This window comes from Neomonachus schauinslandi, chromosome 7 (assembly GCF_002201575.2).
Source record: "Neomonachus schauinslandi chromosome 7, ASM220157v2, whole genome shotgun sequence".
NCBI lineage: Eukaryota > Metazoa > Chordata > Mammalia > Carnivora > Phocidae > Neomonachus > Neomonachus schauinslandi.
Window position 1 is genome coordinate 58,006,024 of NC_058409.1, and position 24,440 is coordinate 58,030,463.

At 46.1% G+C, this 24,440-nt stretch overlaps 1 protein-coding gene across 1 annotated transcript in view; it reads right to left on the reverse strand.

The window, feature by feature from the left end:
• Window positions 1-24,440, reverse strand: part of SERINC5 (serine incorporator 5) — a 100,625-nt gene that overhangs the window by 36,605 nt on the left and 39,580 nt on the right. Inside the window, exon 2 of the mRNA XM_021699790.1 lies at window positions 15,122-15,289. Within this exon, the coding sequence (XP_021555465.1) occupies window positions 15,122-15,289 (168 nt within the window). The remainder of the gene's footprint in view (window positions 1-15,121; window positions 15,290-24,440) is intronic.

Sequence of the window (24,440 nt, forward strand, 5' to 3'; positions counted from 1 at the left end):
CTGACTAATTATGATGGAATTAAGGGATCCTCCACAAAAGGGGAACAAAGACTAACTAAAGTCAACCTCCATAAGAGAATTAGTTAACATCAAAGGTGGAAAATACAAACGTTAGTAAACGGAACCAGGAACCGGTCTTGAATGAGAAGTAAGTCAATCCCAGTGAAAACTTATATAACTCCTCAATGAGGCAAAGCATTTGGGGAATTGGGGCCCAGGAATGGGTAGGTTCTGTTTGCTGATTTGGGGTAAGCCCTACAACTAAAGGCAGAGGAACTCAGGTATAGGAATACTGGTTTCTAGCTTGACAGCTGATCCAACGGTGGACCAGTGGGGAACAGGATCACAGAAGAGCAGTTTCAAAGTGGTGGGGCAATACTTCACTTAAAAAAAATTGCAGGCACGACTGGGTGGCTCAGTCGGTTAAGCATCTGCCTTCGGCTGAGGTCATGATCCCGGAGTCCCGGGATCGAGTCCCACGTCAGGCTCCCTGCTCAGCAGGGAGTCTGCTTCTCCCTCTGACCCTCCTCCCTCTCATGCTCTCTGTCTCTCATTCTCTCTCTCTCAAATAAATAAATAAAATCTAAAAAAAAAAAAAAAGAAAGAAAGAAATGGCAGAGGAGGCATTCAAAGGCAGTAAGTAAACTCCCTTGGAGAGGAAGGCAGTGAAGGAGGGGAAGGGGACCGAGGTGGACACAGCCCAGAACCCTGGGGAATACAAATATTCAGGGGCTGGGAAGAAGGAAAAAACTCAATGAAGAAACTGAAAAGGTACAGAACTGAAAAGGAGAATTGGAAGGAGAGGCTTTCAAGAAGCAGAGAGTGGTCAGCAGGGTCAAATACCGCCAGTGTGATGAGGACTGAGAAGTAACATTGGGCTTAGCAGCCGACAGTCATTTGGGCCACTGAATGAGAATATTCTCTAGAGCCAGGGGGAACAGAAGCCAGAATGCAGATGGCTGAGGAGACAGCCAGGCTCTGTGTATGGGTCAGGAAGTGAACCCACTGGGTCTTTTACCCTTGTTTTCAAGAAACCCAATGGCAAACGCAGGGGTCCAAGGATCGTTCTTAAATTTTATTAATATGTGATTACTCAGCAATACATAATTATATGCCTGTTGCCAAGGAAAATGTAAATTACCATAAAGACAGAGAAAATATAAGGGGCTCCTGGGTGGCTCAGTCGGTTAAGCGGCTGATTCTTGATTTCGGCTCAGGTCATGGTCTCAGGATTGTGAGATGGAGACCTACTTCGGCTCCACGCTGGGCACGAGCCTGTTCAAGATTCTCTTCCTCGCTCTGCCCCCCTCCCCTCCGCCTCGCGCTCCAGGATGCGCAACTTCTCTCTCTCTTTTTCAAAATAAATAAATAGATAGACAAATAAATAAATAAATAATAAAATAAAATAAAATACAGGGGAAATACAATCCTCTTGACCACTGTTCCTCCAACTTGATTGCTTCCCAGAAGTAATAAGCGCTGTCACAGCTTTGCATGAACCCTCCTGGACACTTTGCTGTGCTGCTCTCCACTCACAGTGTCTTGCAGATTGTTGAATGTCCGTACCAACCATAATTTCATTTCTGTTACCCAAATGGCAGACGTTTAGGTTGTTTCTGATTTTTCATAATTATTTCATCAATAATTCACAAACAACACATACTGGATATTTTCCCTATCGTGCATCTCTCTCTGTACACGTGTAAAACATCAAGGAGGACAGACACCAAGAAGGTAATCTGGGGGGTCATAAAGTTAGTATGTTTGAAATTTTAGCAGATACTGCCAAGCTCTCCCCAGGGAGGGTTTTTGAGAACTCGAGCATTGGAGTAACAGGGAGAGTAGAAGAAAGGAAGGAAAAGTGTTAGAAGGGCTAGGGACACAGCTTTCAGAGCCAGGAAATCCTCCACTGCCCCCCTCAGGGTCAGCATTTCAATCCTCTTTCTTGGGGGGGGGGGTCTCTGCCCAAAAACACTGCAAAGGGGGTAGGGTAGGGATGGGGCCCTCTGAGTCTAAGAAAAAAATCTACACCTAACCTCAGAGACAACTTAAAACTCACTACAGAGGACTGCACTTTGTATTACTGCCAAATAAGGTTACTGTCTGCCCTGCCCCTCCCATAGAACACAGGGTCTGAAGGAGTTTGTACCTGTCCTGAGAGAAACAAGGCCAATGAAGAATCACTCGTGAACGCAGAGATGCTGGGCTTTCTCTAACAAGAGGACGAAACATCTCAACAGGCAAAACTTTCTATTCGGATCACTTACCAGATGGAAGACATGTTTAGAGCCTAAGTGTGCCCCAAATCAGCTGTCTTTGTGACTATGTGGACTTGGAATACAGTGACGATGTATTATGACAAATTCAACTGTGTGCTTGACTGTCTTCTATAAATAATTTTTTAGACCCAGTAAAACTAGAGTTTGCATGTGAAATCTTTTTTCCATACTATACATTACGTCATACAATTAAGATATACTTATAGTACAGGGTTAGTCATGTGCTCACTAATTCACATCTATGTCCAGGTATTGTTCTAGATTAAGGGGATACAAGGAGTGAAGAAAATGGGTTTAAAAAATCCATGCTGACAAGAAGCTAACTTTCTAGCGAAAGGCTCTACACACAGAACCATGTGTGTTCTACTTTATGGATATTTCAAGCATTTTCATGGTTAATTTTGGCTATTCATGATTTTTGCCTTAGGTGGGACATGAGAATCTAATATCCCCCAAAAGAATGGACTCTACCACACCTCTAACTTCAAGTTTCTGAGGCCCTAGTCCCTAATCCTCGTCCTGAGGACCAGGACACGGCAGACATTTATGTTTCTGGCCCAGCATCTTTCCCGTTTTACCATTTATTGGACTTGGAATGGGGAGTTCTCAGCAGCAGGGGACACACTCATTTTCTCCCTCCCCACTTTTTCCTGATCACCAAAATGCTTCATTTGGCTACATAAGAAGAATACAAATTATTTTTATCTGTGAATAATTTACCATTTATTTCAAAAGGCCATGCAGACTAAGATAGATACAGTGTTAAACGTGTCACACCAAATTTATTGCTGCAATATTCTTGTCTCATCGACCTAGCGTGTGATTGACACATCCCAATTATCTACAACTTAAGCAAAGACTCTGGTGCCTTCAACATAACTTTTAAGCCACTGAAGTTCTCCCCCCAGGGAGGACGGATTGACTACATATGACATGCATAGGGCCACTGATGATCGAACACATGAATCAAAAACTCAGCCTGTGGATCATATCCCGCTGCTTCTGTTTATGAAAATAAAGTTTTATTGGAACCCGGCCACACTCATTTGTTGGCACATTGTTTTGGTTGCTTTTGCCCTACAACGGCAGAGTCTGAGTAATTGCTAGAGACAATACAGCCCCCAGACCAGAGAATGTTCTATAGGAAAAATTCACCAGCCTACATTACCAGGAACAACAGCTGGGGAGTAGTGTACAACTGGCGAATAGAAAAAAACATCTCAAAGGCAAATGACAAGTGGGGATAACTTACTCTACAGATCAAAAGCCACGGAGGAGCAGAGAGGTCCATTTGGACTGTCTTCTGAGTGTCCCAGGACCCTGCCCTGCCTTCTCACCTCCATGGAGACTCTTCCTCTCCTCTAGAGTGCTGCTGCCCCAAAATGGAACTTGTGCTTTAAATGAATCTAATTGTACATCTCCCGTATGCCATTTTTAGAGCCGCAAATTAAGTATTTTAATTTATCTGCAGGGTGGTGGAGGACAAGGGGGAAGACATGCCTGGGAGTCTCAGTGCTCCCCTTGTGGGCCAGAAGCCCTCAAAAGCTCTAACAGAAAAAAGTCCTCACATCTGTTATGCAAACACACCCTGTACAACCAAAAATAAAACCCACTCTGATGAAAGCCAGCATTTCAAAAGATAATTTTAGACTTATTTTAAGACTGCAGAAACAGTCATCACTGAAATTTAAAAACCCCACCCCTAAAATGCCTGACCCCCTAGTGATTAAGCTCAAGGCTGCTTTAGAGGGCTACACACTCCATTCCCTCACAAACCTCCTCCCTCCCCTCAGCAACCCTGTCTCCAGACAAGGACACAGAGAAAACATTTCTGAGTGCTAATGTGACCCCAAAAGTCAACAGAAATGATGGCTAAGCTGACAGTGCTGTGTCCAAGTCACTAATGGAGTTCACACACTTGTAGCTTTTCAAACACGCCCACGTGCATATGTGCAGTCCGACATCAAGGGCCTCCTTCTGCATACAATTACCAAACCATTCTCTTCTTCCCCTACCTGGGGTCTGGTTCTCTAAGGACAACTACTGTGTTACTACTTATATCCCCTGCACCTCCCCCAGGGCACTGACATAGGAAAGAACGAAAGACAGGAGGAAGGAAGGAATTATTTGACTTAAAAGACTTCCTCAAGTACAAACTGGATTACAGTTTAACCAAGTAACATGATCACCCTTTTAAATTCTGAAGAGCATCAAGACTCAACTATTCACAATATTTATGTTTCCTGCTCCCAGCGTTTTGAGGCTACTGACTGTGTGGTGCCATTTGTCTGCTCCCTTGGGCCTGTTTTTATAATGACAGAACTGTTCATTTCCAACTGTAAGCTCTTGTCTGTTCTATTTATCCGCAGAGGAGGGCTCCTAGGTCCCGTTAGCAGACAGTCATGGAGATGCTTTTGAAGATGACAGAAAAGGGGGTTCATTCTCCCCTTCCCACAGCCAGATCCATCCTGAAACAGAGATCCTCCTTAACACCTGATGCCCCCCAAAAGTTTCTAGGTAATGGATCCTCCAGTCCAAAGACAATGACTGTTGTTTCTTGTTCCCTGGCTCCTGGCAAGCTCATTATTCCTGGACAAGGATCAAACTTCTCTACCCTTGGTTCAGATTCAAGAAAAGACTCTCAGCAGGGTATCCATTAGTTCAAATCGCTGCTTGTAGTACAGAACTATTTCCCACCATCATTTTCCCAGAACTCACTTGTGAGCAGGAGGGTGAGGCCCAAGCAAGGGGAGGAGTGACGGATGGGAGGGTTGCAGGGACTCTTTGTTTTCTCCCACATGGTGTTAGGTCTGGATGGAACTTAGACCAAAGCTAAGGTTGTTTGGAAACATGTGCCCCCAAAGTCACTCCCACTTGGAGCGGAGGGGACCCAGAGTATTAAGAGGCAGAACCTCACTGCCAGCCCCCCGCGGAAAAATTCTCATTAGGCCACAGTGAAAATATTCCCATGGTGTCCTATCAAGGACTTGAGGTTTGAGGGCCCAAACCCACCTTTGACCTCAGAAACATTGATGCACTCAACACATACAACGTACAACAGTACAAGGAACTCAGCTGCTGTTCGGAAAGAGAACTTCTGGGTGCCTGGGTGGCTCAGTCGGCTAAGTGTCTGCCTTCGGCTCAGGTCATGATCCCAGGGTCCTGGGATGGAGCCCCGCATCGGGCTCCCTGCTCCGCGGGAAGCCTGCTTCTCCCTCTCCCACTCCCCCTGCTTGTGTCCCCTCTCTCACTATGTCTCTCTGTGTCAAATAAATAAGCAAAATCTTTAAAAAAAAAAAAAAAAGAAAGAAAGAAAGAGAACTTCTTCTACCCCAGCTGGATTAAAAAACAAAACAAAACAAAACAAAACCAAAAACTCCAGAATCAAAGAACTGATCAGGTCAGCAATTTTTTTTTCTTTCTTTCTTTCTTTCTTTTTTTTTTTTTTTTTTGCTAATTTGACACTGGTTCTAACACAAAAACATAATAAAATGCCAGCTAAGAATGGGGAGTTCTACTACTCTATAGAGCTTTAATGCTCCAGAATGACACCTGATACTAGGTCTTACGTACACAGTTTTCTTAACATTCAGCTGGTAAACATCAAAATCAAAACAAGAGCCAGACTTTCCAGCTTCAGCATGAATGCCTGTCATCCTAGGCTGGGACAGAAAGTGGAATATTTTTCACTGCTGATATTTGTTTACTTTTAAAATATAATGACACCAAACACAACCCGAAGGCAGTTTGTGTTTTAGATGCAAAGCCGCCAAATATAAAGACTAGATTTGTGGTTGCTCCTATTTTCCACGTCAGACCAACCATCATCCCTGGAGCCCAGCTTCTGGTCCTCACCACAGGAAAGCAGCAGGTGGGGAAGATAAGCTAAGAAAGCTGCCACAGGCCCGAGGCAGTGCTAGTTCCAGAAGGAATACTTCCTCACCGCTGGCTCCAGAAGAAAGATGAGCGTTCAGGAGGAAGGCTCAGTTTGCTAAGGCCTTCCCTGTTACACTTCTGCAAATACCCGAGGGACAACCAAACCCAGGGGGTGCAGTCAGGGACATCACTGGCCAGGCAGCCAGGAGGCCAGCCCTCCTGGGGCTCTAGTCTCAGCTCCACCTGGGGTCACAGCCTTGGACGAGCCACAGCCCAGGGCCCCACCCTCTCACCTGTCAAATGAGGGGTCTCGTTAGAATTCTGACTTAAGATTCTCCCACTTTTAAAATTTCTAACCTTTGGGGCATCTAGCGGACTTGGGCCAGCTTGATCTTGATCATAGGGTGGTGGGTTCAAGCCCCACACTGGGTGCAGAGATACATAAAAATAACATTTTTGGGGATGCCTGGGTGGCTTAGTCGGTTAAGTGGCCGACTCTGGATTTTTGGCTCAGGTGATGATATCATGGGATCCAGACCCACGTTAGGCTCTGCACTCAGCATGGAGTCTGCTTGTCCCTCTCCCTCTGCTCCCTCCCCCCCCCCCAACACTTTCTCTCTCTTGCGCTCTCTCTCTCAAATAAATGTTTAAAAAATAATAATCTTGGGAAAAAAACCCCAAAAATCCTTCTAACCTTCTACTTAAATCATACTCTAAAAGAGGTAATTATTTTCTCTGCATAACCCTTAACACCATATGATATTTGCTGTCTCTTCACAGGGCAGAACACATCATAACACAGTATCTGTTTTCCATCTCTTATCTGTTTAACTAGATACTTTAACTAGAAACTTTGTTTTACTTTTTTTTTTAATCCCCTGAGACTAGCACAGAGAAAGCTTTTCCCACAAACAATACTGACTCGAATGCCTTCACATTCCTCTTAATACTGCAGGTTAAAACTAAAAAGTAAGGTAGCTCATCTACCAAACTTCAGACCCTCAAACATACTGGATCAAACCTCTGTCAATACTAGGAACCACCAAAGTGTTGTTAAATGTCAATGAACTGACTAATTGTTCAGGAAATAACAAAACTGGAATGTGACATCAAGGAGCCTGGTGGGGGTAAATCAAAACTGACTGGAATGCACAGTAGAAACCCAATCAATACTTTTATGACCTGTCTGGGGAAAGTGTGTGGTCAAGCACTGGATCTAGAAAAAAAGAGAGGGAAGGCATTTGACAGGGTACCAAGCACTGTCCGGAGGAAAGCATGCCCTGGGGCACCTGGGTGGCTCAGTCAGTTGGGCATCTGCCTTCGGCTCAGGTTATGATCCCAGGGCCCAGGGATCAAGCCCCGCATCGGGCTCCCTGCTCAGGGGGGAGTCTGCTTCTCCCTCTGCCTGCCACTCCTGCTCTCTGGCTTTCTCTCTCTAGAGCTCTCTCTCTCTCAAATAAATAAAATATTTAAAAAAGAAAAGAAAGGAAAAGAAAAGCATGCCCTGATTAGCAGATATGCGTACTGAAATAACCAAAGCTAGAAATGAATGAGCTGCCCCAGGCAAAGGAGAAGGGAAGGGAATGAGAAGGGTCAGAGGGCAATGTTTCAGGCTCAGGCAAGCCGGGGATGACCACTTTGTTCTGGGTGATGGGGATACTACAAGATTTGGGTGGCTGGCTACAAATAATTCTTTAACTATTTCACTTTCATCTACTTCCACATAATCTTATACTAATGCTGGCAATATACATGAATTTCCTTCTACCATATCTCCTTCTCCTTTCTCCTCCTGAGAAAGACAATAATGAACAGTGCAAATGACTGAGAAATACACATTAAAAAAATGTACATATCACACCTCTAGGGAATGTGTTGGGAGAGATGGGATTTTTTTAATAAATAGAGAAAAATTCTTTAAGCCCATCTTGTTACCTTTGTTCAAAGAGTTTAAATCCACAGTTAGCAGCCTTAACATCCATCTCCTTTCCCGCTCCCTAGCAAATTTTGGACTTCACAATAAACGTAGAAATTGTGATTGATTACAGTATGTACTGAAGATTTTTAAAGTGGGGGTGGGTAGGGTGCCGGGGTGGCTCAGTCAGTTGAGCGTTTGACTCTTGATTTCAGCTCCGGTCATGATCTCAGGGTCCTGAGACTGAGTGCCTCCCCCACCCACTTCCCTGTCGGGAGCTCAGCAGGGAGTCTGCTCAAAACTCTCTCCCTCCCTCTCCCTCTGCCCCTCCCCAGCCCCCTCAAAATAAATAAATCTTTAAATAAATAAATAAAAGTGGGGGTGGGGTGGGGGGTGATGAATGTTACTTGAGGAAGGAGAGGCCTGGTTTAGATCCAATTCAGTGTCCTACCTCCACCCCACATTAGTCCTAAAACTGAGTGGTCCGTTGTGATCAAGACAAGTTCAATTTCTAAATAGTTACTTGGATAAAAATGCCTGATTACAGTGAGCAAGAGGGTAGACTACTTACAGCAGAGAAGGGCTTCTTGGATCTCAGCCTCGGGCTATGGGCATAGATTTGCACAGACCACTCTAGAACATTCCACTCAGCAACTTCCCCAGAGCTCAGGGTAGATGGGGTAAGAGAAGCTTCGTGTCCATTTTCATATTGATAGCTTTGTCAGACGTTTGTGAACTCAAAGAGCTTAAGCTACTTCAGGAGTGGCAAATCCACATGCCTTTCTTCAGGGGCAAGAAGTAATGTGTGAGACACAGTGTAAGTAAACTGTGATGGGGCCTCTGAGGAGCCACGGCATGCTCACCCCTCCTAAAGGAGCCAAGTTTAAATTTTAAACTAATGATAATAAAAACCACTGTCCAAACAAGAGCCTGTAGGTCAATGCATGAGTCCTGGGCTCACCTGCAATCTCTGGGTGTGGCACCAGCTGACAGCCTGGAGGCAGGCATTCCAACGGCCTGGAGGCAGGCATTCCAACGTCAGGCTGGCTGACTTGCAGCAAGTCCCAGGAGAGAATGGAATGTAAGGACTGCTTTTAGGACACTGAAGAGGGGGCGCCTGGGTGGCTCAGTCGGTTAAGGGTCTGTGTTCCGCTCAGGTCACGATCCCAGGATCCTGGGATCCAGCCCCATGTTGGGCTCCCTGCTCAGTGGGGAATCTGCTTCTCCCTCTCCCTCTGCCCCCTCCCCCCAGTTTGCTGCTCTATCTCAAACAAATAGATAAAATCTTAAAAAAAAAAAAAAACACTGCAGCCAGGAGTCCTGCTCCAGTCCACATCCTATAGACCTTGCCCACGGGTCCTTAAAAATCCACTCTGCCCTGCAGCGTTATATCACCCTGTGCTGAAATTAACCACAAAGCTCTTTTCATCCAGGGCAAGAACCACCAATGCAAAAACTAAGGTTTTCGCAAAACTAAGGTTTTCGCATTCTCACTTAAAAGAAAATGGACCTAAACCCATGAGAAAAGACTGTATAAGGTAAAACATGTTTCCAAAAGAGACCAAATAAGATTACAAACAAAGCGGAATGTCTTCTAAAGCAAATGAACTGGCACACCTGGCTGACTCAGTAGGAAGAGGATGTGCTCTTGATCTCAGGGTCATGAGTTTGAGCCCCATGTTGGGCACAGAGTTTACTTTAATTAATTAATTAACAAATAAAAAATGAAAGAACAAAAAAAGGTTGCTATCAAAAACAAAGATCTTAATAGCCTCTCCTCTCAATACAAGGAATAGCTGTTCAAAATTTAAGCTTGGGGCACCTCGGTGGCGCAGTCGGTTACGCATCTCCCTTCGGCTCAGGTCATGATCCCAGGGTCCTGGGACTGAGCCCAGGGTTCCCTGCTCAGCGGGGAGCCTGCTTCTTCCTCCGCCTGTCACTCCCCCTGCTTGTGCGCCCTCTCTGTCAAATAAATAAATAAAATCTTTGAAAAAACTTTAAGTTTAAAGCAAACATATAACAACACAAAACCCAGTACTCTACAACGTGGAACACGTGTTTGGGTTCCAAAGAAAATAAAATGCAAAGACTGAGCCAGTTCAGGCACTAACCTACCACCCATCTCAATGAATGAGTGCAGCCTGGGGACAACGTGGGACGCGAGTGAAGAAAATGGATCTAAGACGGTTCAGGTTAGGCCCATTTAAGGCTCTTCCTAACGCTGGCCTGGCACCTGAGCTCACAGGGAGGAAGGCCTGAGGGCCACATAAATCACCTATCCTGCCCTCTCCAAGGCAGGTTGGGTTTTTGAGGCCCCTCCTCCACAGGAAACAAGGAGAACCTTCCCCTTTCTCCTCCCTCTTAAAAAGCCAGGCAGATTCCAAGGGGACCAAAACCTCAAAGTGTCATCATTTGCTTCCAAGTATAGAAGTTACATCTTGACTTAGTGGTGCAGGTCAGGAGGCTTAAGGCTCTCATCCTACATTCTGAAATGGATTTTTAATCCCCTAGCATCAAATATCTCAAGACTGATGAGGGAGCAGAAGGCAAGCTGAGGACAAAGCACAAGCAGACACCCCACAAACCAGCCCCCTCCCCCCTGGTGGGATGGTGTGACATTCCTCAGTCACTCCAGGCTGCCCTAAAGCTAAGAGAAGGGAAAAACAAACAGCTGACTGACAGAGATCACAGTCCTGCAGGACAGGAGTCTCCATCAGTTTACAAATGTCTTAGTGATTTACAAGGAAAAAGCATTCTAACCAATAGCCTAACTTTCAGAAACCCACAGACTCAATTTCCTGGAGCCCTAACAGCACCCTCTCCCCCACAGTGATGTGGGAAACAAAGGTAGAAGGGAATATAAATAAAATAAAATTTCCATATAACCTGCAGCCCACTGACAAATACTTGAGGCAGGCAGAGTATAATGTTCCTCCAGGACACTCCCAACTGTCTGAACACCTTACTAGGAGGAAAAACAACACCTTAACTTGACACTAGCCAGGCCTCCAGCATCCTGAGAGTCTTCTTTAGCATATGAAAGTCCTTTTGGAGACCTCCCTTTGTCCTTACCTCCCCCAACTCCCAAGTATATAATCAGCCACCCCTCACAACCCCAGGGCAGCAGCTCTTTCTGCCCACGGGTCCTGTCCCCGTGCTTTAATAAAATCACCTTTTTGCACCAAAGATGTCTCAAGAATTCTTTCTCGGCCTTCAGCTCAGGACCTCACCAACATTCCAAAACCACATCTAAACTATACCTGCTTGGGGAGCCTGGGTGGCTCAGTAGGTTACGCCTCCAACTCTTGACGGGCTCAGGTCATGATCTTGGGGTCATGAGATCGAGCCCAGCATTAGGCTCTGCGCTCAGCGGGGAGTCTGCTAGGGATTTTTTTCTCTCCCTCTCCTCTCTCTCTCTCAAATAAATATATCAATCTTATTTTTTTAAAAGATTTTATTTATTTATTTATTTGACAGAGAAAGACACAGCGAAAGAGGGAACACAAGCAGGGGGACTGCGAGAAGGAGAAGCAGACTTCCTGCCGAGCAAGGAGTCCGAATGCGGGTCTCGATCCCAGGACCCTGGGATCATGACCTGAGCCAAAGGCAGACGCTTAATGACTGAGCCTGCCCAGGCGCCCCAATAAATAAATCTTAAAAAAAAAAAAAAAAAGACTATACCTGCTTGAATTACAGGATTAATGACATGAATGACCTTCAGTAAAACGGCTCCTACATTTTGGGAGGGGAAACCTGCCCCAGGAAACTCAGAAATCACGCCCTGCATCACCAGCACTTGGTAGAGTTTGCTCTGAGCCAAAGTTCTCATGGGAAAGAAGAGTTTCCCTAGTGAAAGGAGGGAGGATGAACTTTGGCTGGGCAGCTCCTTGCAGCTCCCTCCTGCTCAAATTTAAACTTGGGCCACATTTTGAAACCAAGCCCAAAAAAGAAAAGAAAAGGAAAAAAAAAAAAAAAACACCAACTAAAAAGGAGGGCTGCTCTCGTGTTCTGAACCCACGCACCAAAGGCCCGCGTGGCTCTGGACAGAGTCCCGTCCTCTGCAGACAAAGGTGAGAATGCTGGGTAGGAGGCCATGACACACCCCCCTCCGGGCAGTTACAAGCAAAGCATACATGCTCTCTCCTTTTCCCAACGCATCCTCAAACATTTCCACAGTCCCAACAAAGCGGGGGCGAGGACTGCCACAGAAGCCCAGTGGGTGTCCCCACAAGGGGACCTTTCAACACCTGCCCTCAAGCATTGCCTGAGGATGAGGTCAGCCTCCATTCTACAGGCTGCAAACAAGCTGACTTTGTGACCAGTGGGCCTGCCCTCTATGAGGCCCTAAAAATGGAAAAGGATTGGTTTTCCCCACAGAGACCTCATTCCCTATGCAGAAAGGCCAGCCAAACCATTTTTAAATAAGTACATTCAGGAGACAGGCATAGAAACACTCACAAGAGCCAATGTGAGGAGTCAGGGTTGCCCCTACCCCCCCATCCTGCCTGACCCCAAATCACACTGTACACACACACACCACTGCTGGGCTCACCTCCCTAAATATGTCTGTTTCTATAAGGACACGTTCCCACTCAAGAATCGATAATGGCTTCCAACTGGCCACCAAACCACGGTCAAAGGCCTAACCTTGGCACTAAAATCCCTGCAAGGCCGTTTTACCTATCCATGTCTCATCTCTTTGCCCTCCTGTCCACCTACAGAGCCTAGGCGTGAAGAACACATTCAGCCTGGGTTCAAATCCCAACTGTACCACTTAGGGCTGGAGCCCTCGGGCAAGGTACTGAAATGATTCAGTGCCTCAGCACCTACTGCTCAGCTGAGTGCAGTAGTGAGGAACCAAGAGGATTCAGAAAAAATGCTCAGAATAAAACCTGGCACCTGGTATCACCCAATACATATTAGCAATTAAAACAGTCATTATTATTACCCAAGTCACTTCCATGAAGCCTCCCTTAGTGATACCACTCAGCACTCAACATCTTCTGTTTCTTAAACGTTCTACAAAGACTTGGAAATCATAGACACTGGCTGAAGTCGTAAAGGAGTGTTTCATAGGGGCAGGTTACTTGGATGGCCATCAAATGTTAAAATTATTTTTATTATTAAAGTCATATCCTAAAATGTATACCTGTGGCTCCCAAAGGAACCCCGCCCTCGAGTAACCATGTTTCAGATGGGTTCACCACTATATGTTTGTAGAGTCTTGGGTTTTGTTTCTTGGATCTGAAGCTTAATTCTACGGAGACTGAAAATTTCTGAAGGGCCGGAATTGCAGCAGAGACATCTGATACCCGCTCAGAATTCCTGCCACAACCACTGTGGACCCTCAAACCAACGCCTGCTACATTTAGATAGAGAACATGAAGTCACCTGAAAAACAAAGATGATAAATGGGAGATCAAATGCCCTTTCAGTATTTCTCCTCTCAAACTTCCTGCATACAAACATACAAGATCCAACCACAGTATGACGAAGAGAATTGGTGCTAACTACCACCAACATAGAGCGAAGCCTGGTGTGGTCTAACGAGGCAGCCTTAGCTCTGGGTCTCCCTGCCCTCAAGTTTCCAAAGCACTTCATGCCTCCCCTCATACGGCACTTACTAATTTCTACCTTGTTTATGCCTCAGAAGACTTTACACCCTGTCTTCCGCAGGAGAAGCTCCATCTCTCCCAAGCGTGAATGCCCCAGAGCCCCCGCTGCAGTGCCTTACTGAGGAGAGCGCCAACGTTTAAAGCAGTCAGCGGAGAATCCCAATTTCACAAGCTTCCACAGTGGCTCCACTCTATTCCAGGCCGTACAGCCACAGTGATCGAAGCATTACCTAACAGAACTCTTCGAAGGACCCAATGGATAAGAATGTATCAAGTGCTTTTAAGGAAATGGTTGTTTTGAAGCACTTGAGAGTATATTTAAGACAGTCTGTACTATCAGCCTAAGGTTGGGGAGAACAGACTCTTGCTCGGGAGTTGCTCCTGGTGATGTCACCTCCAGTGTGGAGGGGGACCACTGGAGCGCTACCCCTGGCCTCCTCCCCATCCTCATTCTGGGGGGCCCCAGGAAAACAGGCTTGGATAGCCAGGCTTTCCTTGGACCAGAGCTGCAACACGCTTGCTGCTCTTCCTAGTAAACCGTATACCTCTATAGGCAAAGTCTGGTCCAGCCCAGTGAGACTGGTAATGGGTGGGGTCCCCCCGTGAAAAAGCCTAACTCGCTCTGGGGTTCAGTAGTAGGAAGCCCCCTTCAATTGCAGATCCAAGCCACACTGTCTCACATCAGCTTTACGAGGGATTAAGGTGATGTCTGGCATCTATCTGCTGACCCTGTAGTCTCTTTTTGTCAATTTGTTTAGAACCTAGGAAGAGAAATGTTATTTATTGGGCTCCCTCAAAACCCCCAACATGTCCCCCTGTCATCTGGCTGATTAAAAGGCCTTCCATGGGGAAAGTCCACGAAAAGGGCCTACGTGTCTTCATCAGCATCACATCACCAGGCCCGCCGCAGCATGATACACTGCCCAGGAAATGGCCAGAAATCCATCCCGCACCCTTGGAGACACCCAACCCAGAAACGATACATCAGCAAAGTAAAAATCGCCCTACGGCCCACTCCTCATTATCTGTGGGATTTTCTAAGCTTTATCCTGCTTCCCACGTAGGCCAAGTTGCGTTTACAACAGCTGCTACTTGAGACCCTGGCGGCCATCCTGACGACAAGGGAAAAGTACGAAGTCGACAAGGAAAGACCGTACATCCGAGGGGGGACAGCTATAAACAAGGCTACACCCGACCAAGACACACGACCACACCCGAAGCGTCGGATCGTACCTGGACTACTGCTAAAGTGCAAGCCGCTGAGGGGCTCCCCCGCTTGGCAGGAAAGCACCGAGAAGGTTTCCGGAACGTTCAGAGAACACGAGTAGAGCCCAAACCACACCAGGGTGGCTGGGCCCCATCGTCCGCATTGAAAGCTTCCCACACGCCCTCCTCAACCGTGGGAAACGGGAAGGGCTGGACGGAGGCCGACTTACACGCTCTTTCATCTCGTTAGCCACGGTCCTGGACATCATGACGCAGCAGAGCAGCACGACGAGGATGAAGTAGAGCGCGTACATGAAGCGCGTGCTCCGGGACTGTCGGATCCTGGGGCAGCAGCCGCAGCACAGGGAGCAGCCGGCAGAGCCGCAGCAGCAGGCCAGCTAGGGAGCGGACACAAAACAGCCTCTCAGAGCCACGGCCCCACAGACCCCCGGACGCCAGCCCCCTGCGGGTCCGCCCTCCAGGCCACCGCTGCCCGGGGCCAGCCTGCCCACGGGACCGCGGTGGTCTGATGGTGTCTTTGGTGGAAGGCAGGCATGTGGCTCGGGAGATGCCGGGCCATTACACTCAACACTCACGGTTCCCCTGAAACCCTGTCGCCAGTGCTCCGAGGGAAAACGAAGATTTCGGAGATCAGCTAAGGGGTAAGAGAAGAAGCCAAGAAGGAGAAAAGGGACAAAGTGGGGTGGGAAGAACGTGGGGGAAAAAAAAAAAACAAGAAGCTGGGCCCAAGAAAGGGACTTGGCAAAAACCTGTGAGGCAAAGAATGAACTGTATAAACTCCCCGGGACGGCTGGATGGGAAAGGCCACGTGGGCGGGTAGGCAGCCTCCTTCGCAGGCAATACCGGGAGTGCGTAACTTGAAGCTCCGAAGCCACAGGTGCCCCTTACACACCTCCGTGTCCCTAACGGTAAGCTGTTAGGCTAACGAGCAGGCCCGGGCGCCGAGGAGCACAGAGATCCTGCTGTACCCCTAGCAACACGCACCTTTTAGGTGGGGAAACGGATTTCCCCCCCCCCACCTCTGATGGGGCTTCATTGGTCAATGCAACTAGACATAATCTGGGAATATTAAATAAAACAGGGATTAAATTTTCAAGTTTGAGATTGGTGTTAATTTTTTTTCTTTTTAAAGACTCTTTTTTTAAGACCACTCTGAGGTTTACAATAAAATTGAGAAGACACAGAGATTTGACATATACCCCTCCTCCCACACATGCAAAGCCTCCCCCATTAGCAATACCACTCACCAAAATGGTACGTTTTTTACCAAGGATAAACCTACGCTTGCATTTCATCATCATCACCCAAAGTCTACAGGTTACCTAAGGGTTCACTCTTGGTGTATGTTCAGTGGGTTTGGATAAATGTATAATGACTCATACCCATCATTATAACATCATACACAGTATTTTCACTGTGCTAAAAAGAAACTCGATCTTTAGGAAAGCATAGGGCGATGGGGGCAGTGTTGTTTTAAAAGTTCAGGCTCAGGGCGCCTGGGTGGCTCAGATGGTTAAGCGTATGCCTTCGGCTCAGGTCACGATCCCAGGGTCCTGGGATCGAGCCCCGCATCGGGCTCCCTGCTTGGCGGGGAGCCTGCTTCTCCCTCACCCTCCTACTGTTTCCCCAGCTTGTGCTCTCTTGCTCTCTCTGTCAAATAAATAAATAAAATCTTAAAATAAATAAATAAATAAATAAATAATAAAAGTTCAGGCTCAAGGGGTGCCTTGGTGGCTCAGCCGGTTAAGCCTCCGCCTCTTAGTTTCAGCTCAGGTCAGGGTCTCCAGTCGTGAGATCAAGCCCAGCGTTGGTCTCCGTGCTTAGCGCAGAGCCTGCTTAAGATTCTCTCTCCCTCTGCCTCTCTGGCCCCTTTCTCCCTCTCTTTCTCTAATAAATAAATAAATGTGTTTGTTTGTTTTTAAAAAAAAGAAGGTTCAGGGCGCCTGGGTGGCTCAGTTGGTTAAGCAACTGCCTTCGGCTCAGGTCATGATCCTGGAGTCCCGGGATCGAGTCCCGCATCGGGCTCCTTGCTCAGCGAGGAGTCTGCTTCTCCCTCTGACCCTCCCCACCTCGCGCTTTCTCTCTCTCTCAAATAAATAAATAAAATCTTAAAAAAAAAAAAAAGAAGAAGGTTCAGGCTCAAAATCAGCCTGCCAGAGTTTGGAACCTGGCTCCTCCGTCTACTAGCTGTGTACCGTTGAGTACAAGGTATTTACCCTTTTAAGACTCAGTTTCCTCATTTATAAAACTGGGGTAGTAACAGTATTTATGCTTGTGCTATGGTCTCATAGGTGACTTGATCTAACACACCTGGTGTTAGGAAGGGATTCTCTTAAGCCAACAGGAAATTTTACAAAAGAAATTACCATAACCTGCAAATAACAACTAAACCTTACAGATATTAACACTACAGTCAGGGCGCCTCGGTGGCTCAGTTGGTTGAGCGTCTGCCTTCGGTTCAGGTCATGATCCCAGGGTCCCGGGATTGAGCCCCACATCGGGCTCCCTGCTCAGCGGGGAGCCTGCTTCTCCCTCTGCCCCTCCCCCTGCTCATGCTGTCTCTCACATGCTCGCTCGGTCTCAGATAAATAAATAAAAATCTTAAAAAAAAAAAAAAAACTACAGTCAATTTAACGTCTAAAACCTAAAAACTCAACGTCTTGGTGATGATTTGGAAGGAAGTTCGTGGCGTCTCATGGTTTGAACACAAGCATCAATTCGAATGCCACACTGTAAACACCACTTACAATGAGAAGAGGTCACACGTATACAGGTGTAACAGGCTGTAATCAGGACCGTGTTTTCACATCTTCCTTCGTTTACTTCGGGAAACCGCCATTATAGCACCACACGAAGCTTCAAGCTTATGCACTCCCTTAGTCTGTAGGCAAACTAACCTACTTTCCTTGAGAACTGCAGACCACCGGCCTTAAGGAGTAAAGGACCAGACTTCCCCAGAGGAGAAGTCCGGACCACATTGGAACAGAGCTGCTGCTGCTGCCAGCAAGTCTGTTCAGGATCATGTCTACGACTATCCACCTGGGCACCACCTTCTCCTGCAGGTAGCCCACCCCCAGCCTCCAATGTCCCACACCTTCCTCTTTAAACTCTCTGGCTTCGCCTGGACAGGGAAGACGGTCTTTGGGACATTAGTCCACCATCTTCCCAGGCTGCCAGCTTCCTGAATAAAGCAACCTTTCATTTCCCACCATAACTTGTCTCCCAAGTACTGATTTTTGAAGCAGCTGAGCCTGAGTTCAGCACTGGTTCTCTGCCCAGTAACACCATTCATTGTTTGAGTACTTTGCATACTATTTCATCACTTGTTTGCTAATGCACTCTTGCCATCTTCTGTTCAGTTTTCCAAACCGTCTTCCTCAAAAGACTCTTCTGGCCACTGCCTTGTAAGATAAGTCACTCTGCTTGGGCTGGGCTAACAGCTCACACAAGAGAGATCCCAACACTGCTGCATGTGGGTGGTTCTGATAGGTTACCTTCCTTTATAATTCACTCACATCCTCTATCCCTGACTTTACTGACCTCTTTCTAGCCTTAGGCCCAAATTTCCCCCTCTCCCCCACCTTCTTTCCTGCTCTCTCCTTCCACTGACATAGCACTCTTTTCTCTTGGCCGTCACCTTCCTCCTCCTCACCTCCCAAATTCTTTCCCAACTGTCTCCTTTGTTGGCTGCTAACTTTTTTTAGTTCTATGGTTTTAAATAACCAGTCTTACTGTATTTCAAATTCAAATGCAATAAAATATTTATTCTATTTGGGAAAAGAAGTATTTTTATAAATATTTTTTTTAAAAGATTTTATTTATTTATTTGACAGAGAGAGAGAGATAGCGAGAGCAGAAACACAAGCAGGGGGAGTGGGAGAGGGAGAGGCAGGCTTCCCGCCGAGCAGGGAGCCCGATGTGGGACTCGATCCCAGGACCCCGGGACCATGACCTGAGCCGAAGGCAGACGCTTAACGACTGAGCCACCCAGGCGCCCGGAAAAGAAGTATTTTTAAAGCAGTTAATGCTTCCCATGACAGAATGTTCCCATAGTACAATCAACATTCAAACTATCTCCAGATTTTATATTTTATTTTTATATTTATTCTTATATTTATATTTTTATATTTACACTGTATTTTATTTATTTAAATTTATAAATGTATTTATTTATATATTTATTTCTATTACATATTTATATAAATTATTTTATATTCTTTGTTATTTATTTATTTTTTTTAAAGATTTTATTTATTTATTTATTTGACAGAGAGAAAGCGAGAGCAGGAACACAAGCGGGGGAGTGGGAGAGGGAGAAGCAGGCTCCCTGCCAAGCAGGGACCCGATGTGGGCCTCAAACCGAGGACCCTGGTACCATGACCTGAGGCCAAAGGCAAACGCTTCACCAACTGAGCCACCCAGGCACCCTCTTTGTTATTATTTAAAGGCAAGTAGTGGGGCGCCTGGGTGGCTCAGTCGTTAAGCGTTTGCCTTTGGCTCAGGTCGTGATCCCGGGGTCCTGGGATCAAGCCCCACATCGGGCTCCCTGCTCAGCGGGGAGCCTGCTTCGCCCTCCCCCACTCCCCCTGCTTGTGTTCCCTCTCTCTGTCAAATAAATAAAATTAAAAATACATATATACATGCACATGTGTAAGTAGGTGTATCCGTGTATATATACAGGTGTGTGTGCACATACACCTACACCTGATATTAGAATCTAACAGCCATTCTCTACTAGCCTAAGAGTTACCTATCAAATCAAACTATGCCAATCACCAAGGATACAAGTGCACTATCTTAACCTAGACACTGATATATATACCAAGCGTATATTCAAAATGGCGTTCTTAAAAGAAATGCTAGCATCTAGAAAATCTCACAGTGCTGCTGACTTACCACTTCTTTTAGGAAGAGCATAATTTGGAATAAAATGGGTTCACATCCAGCGCCTGCCACTTACAGGTTTATTACTTTGAGCATGTCACTCACACTGATCTTCAAACTGGAAAAAATCAATTCCTGGCCAGCCTAACTTCCAGCTCTGTCACAAGCTTGTTACCTCTGGCTCCAGGGAGCCTAAACTTTTACTGAACAAATTAGGGTATAAAAAAACAGATGCAGGGCACCTGGGTGGCTCAGTCGTTAAGCGTCTGCCTTTGGCTCAGGTCATGATCCCAGGGTCCTGGGATCAAGCCCGGAATCGGGCTCCCTGCTCCGCGGGAAGCCTGCTTCTCCCTCTCCCACTACCCCCGCTTGTGTTCCTGCTCTCGCTGTGTCTCTCTCCATCAAATAAATAAATAAAATCTTTAAAAAAAAAAAAAAAACACAGATGTAGAACATACAACATAAGAGTGAACCCTAGCGTAAACTATGGACTTCAGTTAATAATGATTTGTCAATGTAGATTCATTAATTGTAACAAGTGTACAACCCCATGGGGGCTGTTGACAACGCAGAGGCTATGCATGTGTGGGGGCAGGAGATGGCTCTGTACCTTCCTCTCAGTTTTGCTGTGAACCTAAAACTGCTCTAAAATAATAGTCTACTTTAAAAATATAAAATAACATAAATGAATAAAACAGGACCCGTCAATGACTCAATAGAATAAATAATGATGAATAATGAATAATATATGATAAAGTCATAATAGCAAAACTCCTCAAACAAAATGGCTGGCAATTCCACTCCATAGGGCCATGTTCATAAGTCATGTGATGCACTCCGAGTCTCTCATACCAGCATTATATTATGAAGAGCTTTAAGGGCTTTAATTTGTAGATACTGCACACTCTCCTCTCCCACAAGAAATGATTATACACTCAAGAGAGACCCAAGAAATCTCTGGAGGATAATGCTTGCAATTCTTCTGAAAGTTCATTCTGCTAATATGCTTGCAGAAGGGCACAGGGATTTAGTGTAACGTTGTTCATTATATGCATGAAAACAGTCTTTTTCTCCAGCTACGTGGGGACTGGAAAAATAATGGGCTGTGTATACAAATAGGATATAGTTAAAAAGAGTAAGTCAGTTTGTAGACTGAATTGTGCCCTCCCCCTCCCCTCCCCAACCCTGAAAATTCATATGTTCAAGTCCCAAGCCCCACTACCTCAGAATGTGGCTATATTTGGAAACAGCGTTCTTAAAGAGGTAATTAAAGTTAAATAAGATCATTGGAGTGGGTGCTAATCCAACATGACTAGTGTCCTTGTAAGAAGAGGAGGTCAGGACAAAGACACACAAAGTAGACCACATGAAGACACAGGGAGAAGACTGCCATCCCGAAGCCAAAGAAAGGGGCCTCAAAAGACACCAACCTGCCAACTCCTTGATCTAGGAATTCCAGCCTCCAGCACTGTGAGAAATGAAATTTCTGTTGTTTAAGCCACTCCAGCCATGGTACATTTTTATGACAGCTCCAGCAAGCACAGCCAGCATGCCCTGATATTTTATATGCATGCCCGGCGGTTGGGGGGGGGAGCGGGGGCCGCTAACGTACATGTGCCTACAGTGACCACTGATGCTGATTTTCTGTAGCGTGGGTCTAGATATGGGAGGAAAAGACTATGTCGACTTCTCACTGCGCTCCTCTGCTTGGGTTTTTATCACGCTCAGGTGTTAACTCTTACGATTAAAAAAAGAAAATTGCTTAAGAAAAGTTAAGTTTGAAAATACTGATACAGAAGCATTTGCAAATATGGTGTTGACTTACATGATGTTTTTTCCTTTCTGAAGAACCTTCCCCTCCCCCAAACATAGCAAAAAAGAAAAGTCTTCAAAGAGCCCTTTATACCCTCTATGTAACTTCATTTAAAATAGCAATGGTATGGGGGCACCTGGCTGGCTCAGTTGGTGGAGAGTGTGACTCTAGATCTCGGGGTGTGAGTTCGAGCCCCATGTTGGGTGCAGAGATTGCTTAAAAATGAAATGTTTATTTTTTTTTTTTTTTAGATTTTATTTATTTATTTATTTATCAGAGAGAGAGAGAGCACAAGCAGGGGGAATGGCAGGCAGAGGGAGAAGCGGGCTCCCCTCGATGCGGGTTCCCCTCAATGCGGGACTCAATCCCAGGACCCTGAGATCATGAACTGAGCCAAAGGGGGGATGCTTAACCAGCTGAGCCACCCAGGCATCCCCAAAATAAAAATCTTAAAAAAAAAAAATAGCAACAGTATGAATAGCAAAAGCTTTTGGAAACGGAAGGGACTTTGTCCTGGCCAGGAAAGAGTCAAAATGAAAGGATAAGCCAGCTACTTGCTGTTACCTGGAGCTGGGCCTCCCCACTTAGAGTAACTCTTCTCCTATCTAAGGACACCACACATCCCCCCCCACCAACAAATAAATAAATATCAGTCTCCCCTCCCCTGCCCTGGCTTTGGGCACAGATAGTTCTTCCAAGGGACTGATCTCAGGCATGTGAGGACATGAGCTAGGGCTGGTTTTAACTTCCCTCTGTCAAATTAAAAAGCATAATTCCTTTATTACTTAGAATCCCCAGCTGGCAACTCCAATTAGAAATAGCAAAGAATCAGGAAGAAAGCCAAAGAGATGTCACAGAATCTGTGCACACACATAGAACAGGTATCTTATTTATGACCGTCCCTCCCTCCCTCAAGTCTTATTTTCACAGTTGTAACAGCCTTGCTTAAGCCCACAGCTGCTCGGAGGGAAAAACTGGTGGGAGTTCTCCGGCCCAAGAACCAGAAGACCTGGATTCTAGCTCTGAGTGGCTTTGCGTAAGTCATCTTTCCTCTCTGGGGCTTCGTTTTCCTCACTTGAAAATTGAAGGAGCCTAGGTAGACAACAGATAGTAGGTAAATAGGTTTCATCTCACATCGCACAGCCCACCAGCGGGGCTAGCCTGGAATGCTGTCTGAGGTGCATCCTAAGGCTCAATGTCTCTCCAGAAAAAATAAGTACCACCTGCCAGAGGCATGCTGGCATTCATGCTACGTTTTTGTCATCCCTGCAAGAAGTTACAAGATATCCCCACCATCCATAAATACTTAGATGTTCAAAAAATGAACTGCAGGGACGCCTGGGTGGCTCAGTCGGTTAAGCGTCTGCCTCCGGCTCAGGTCATGATCCCAGGGTCCTGGGATCGAGCCCCCGTGTGTGTCGGGCTCCCTGCTCGGCTTCCTCTTCCTCTGCCCCTCCCCCCCACTCGTGCTCTCTCTTCTCTCTCTCTCAAATTAATGAATAAAATCTTAAAAAAAAAAGAAAGAAAGAAAAATGAACTGCACGAGGCAAGCACACGGAGTTAACCCCAAAGCAAGAGAAAAACCAGTCCTAAAGAGAAGCAAGAACTAGGAACTGGAGCCGCTGAAAGCCCTTCAAACACCCCACAGGGAATGTGAGCATCACTTGCTTCCGGCCTCTGCTCTCATGGTACAGCTCACACAGGGCACTGTGCTCACTCATCCATCGCGTTCCCTTCGTTCCACTTAGGAAGGCAAAAAAGGACACTTCAGCCACAAGAACATACCAAAGAGGGTCACTATTTTATTTTGACTTTCAGCGCTTTAGTTTGGAGGCAGTAAATCCCTCAGCAAGGTGGAAAACATTCATTCAGAGGGACTTATTCCTCGAGAGTTCTGGATAGCCACGTTGGCTTTAGTGTGTCTAAACTAAGTCCAAACTTCGAAAGGAAAGAAATCTCCAAATCTGACACCACCCTTTATGCAGTTGTTTTTCCCAACTTGGAAATATAGGAGCCCTAGCAAAGCAGAGGAAAGACATAAAAGCCTTCTGTAACTACAAGAACTATAATATGTCCCTTAATAATGGGTGGGTGAAGTTCCTCAAATACTGAAGCTGTTGAAGGTGTTAGAAGCAGAACCCAGGTTCCTGGGCATGCTGCGGGGTTTATATTATCAAAGAAACAGAAGCAAAACATTAAAGCATAAAAGCTGGGTTCAAATTTTTTTATTCAACTAATAGTGTTCTCTAACCTTTAACCCTACTTAGATTTCCACATCTTTCAGTAATACACAATATTATGTACGCGATGTCACAGCCCGCTTTGCTTCGTCCTCCTTTGAGGTTTTAGGATTACTTATGAATCAACAGGGGTCCGCGGAGAGGTAATGAACAACTGATTCTACTCTGACAAGCAATATTTATTTAAACTCTAGAGCCCACAACCAACATTTTGCAGCTCATTCCGGCCCAAGCTCAAAAACAGCTTCTCATCGAGCTGGCAGAGACCTTTTTACTACAAGAAGGCAGGCAGAGGTGACGGTAAATAGCAATGCTTGCCACCATGCTGTCACAGGCTGTCCCTTACTGGGAGCTATGCAAGGGAAAGAGGAGGCTTCAAAGTTGGGAGGACAAGAACACACAACTCCCTCTGCTCAGTAAAGAACTATCTCACCAAACAACAAATACAAGTGGCAGGTGGTCCCTAAGGCACAAAGCGATCATGTGGTAGGAAACTCAACACGTATTACACACGTGTCAGTAAACTGCTTTGGGCCTTACAGGGGCTTTCTCCCATACAAAAGAAGAGAGGGCAGCTCATTACAGCGTACT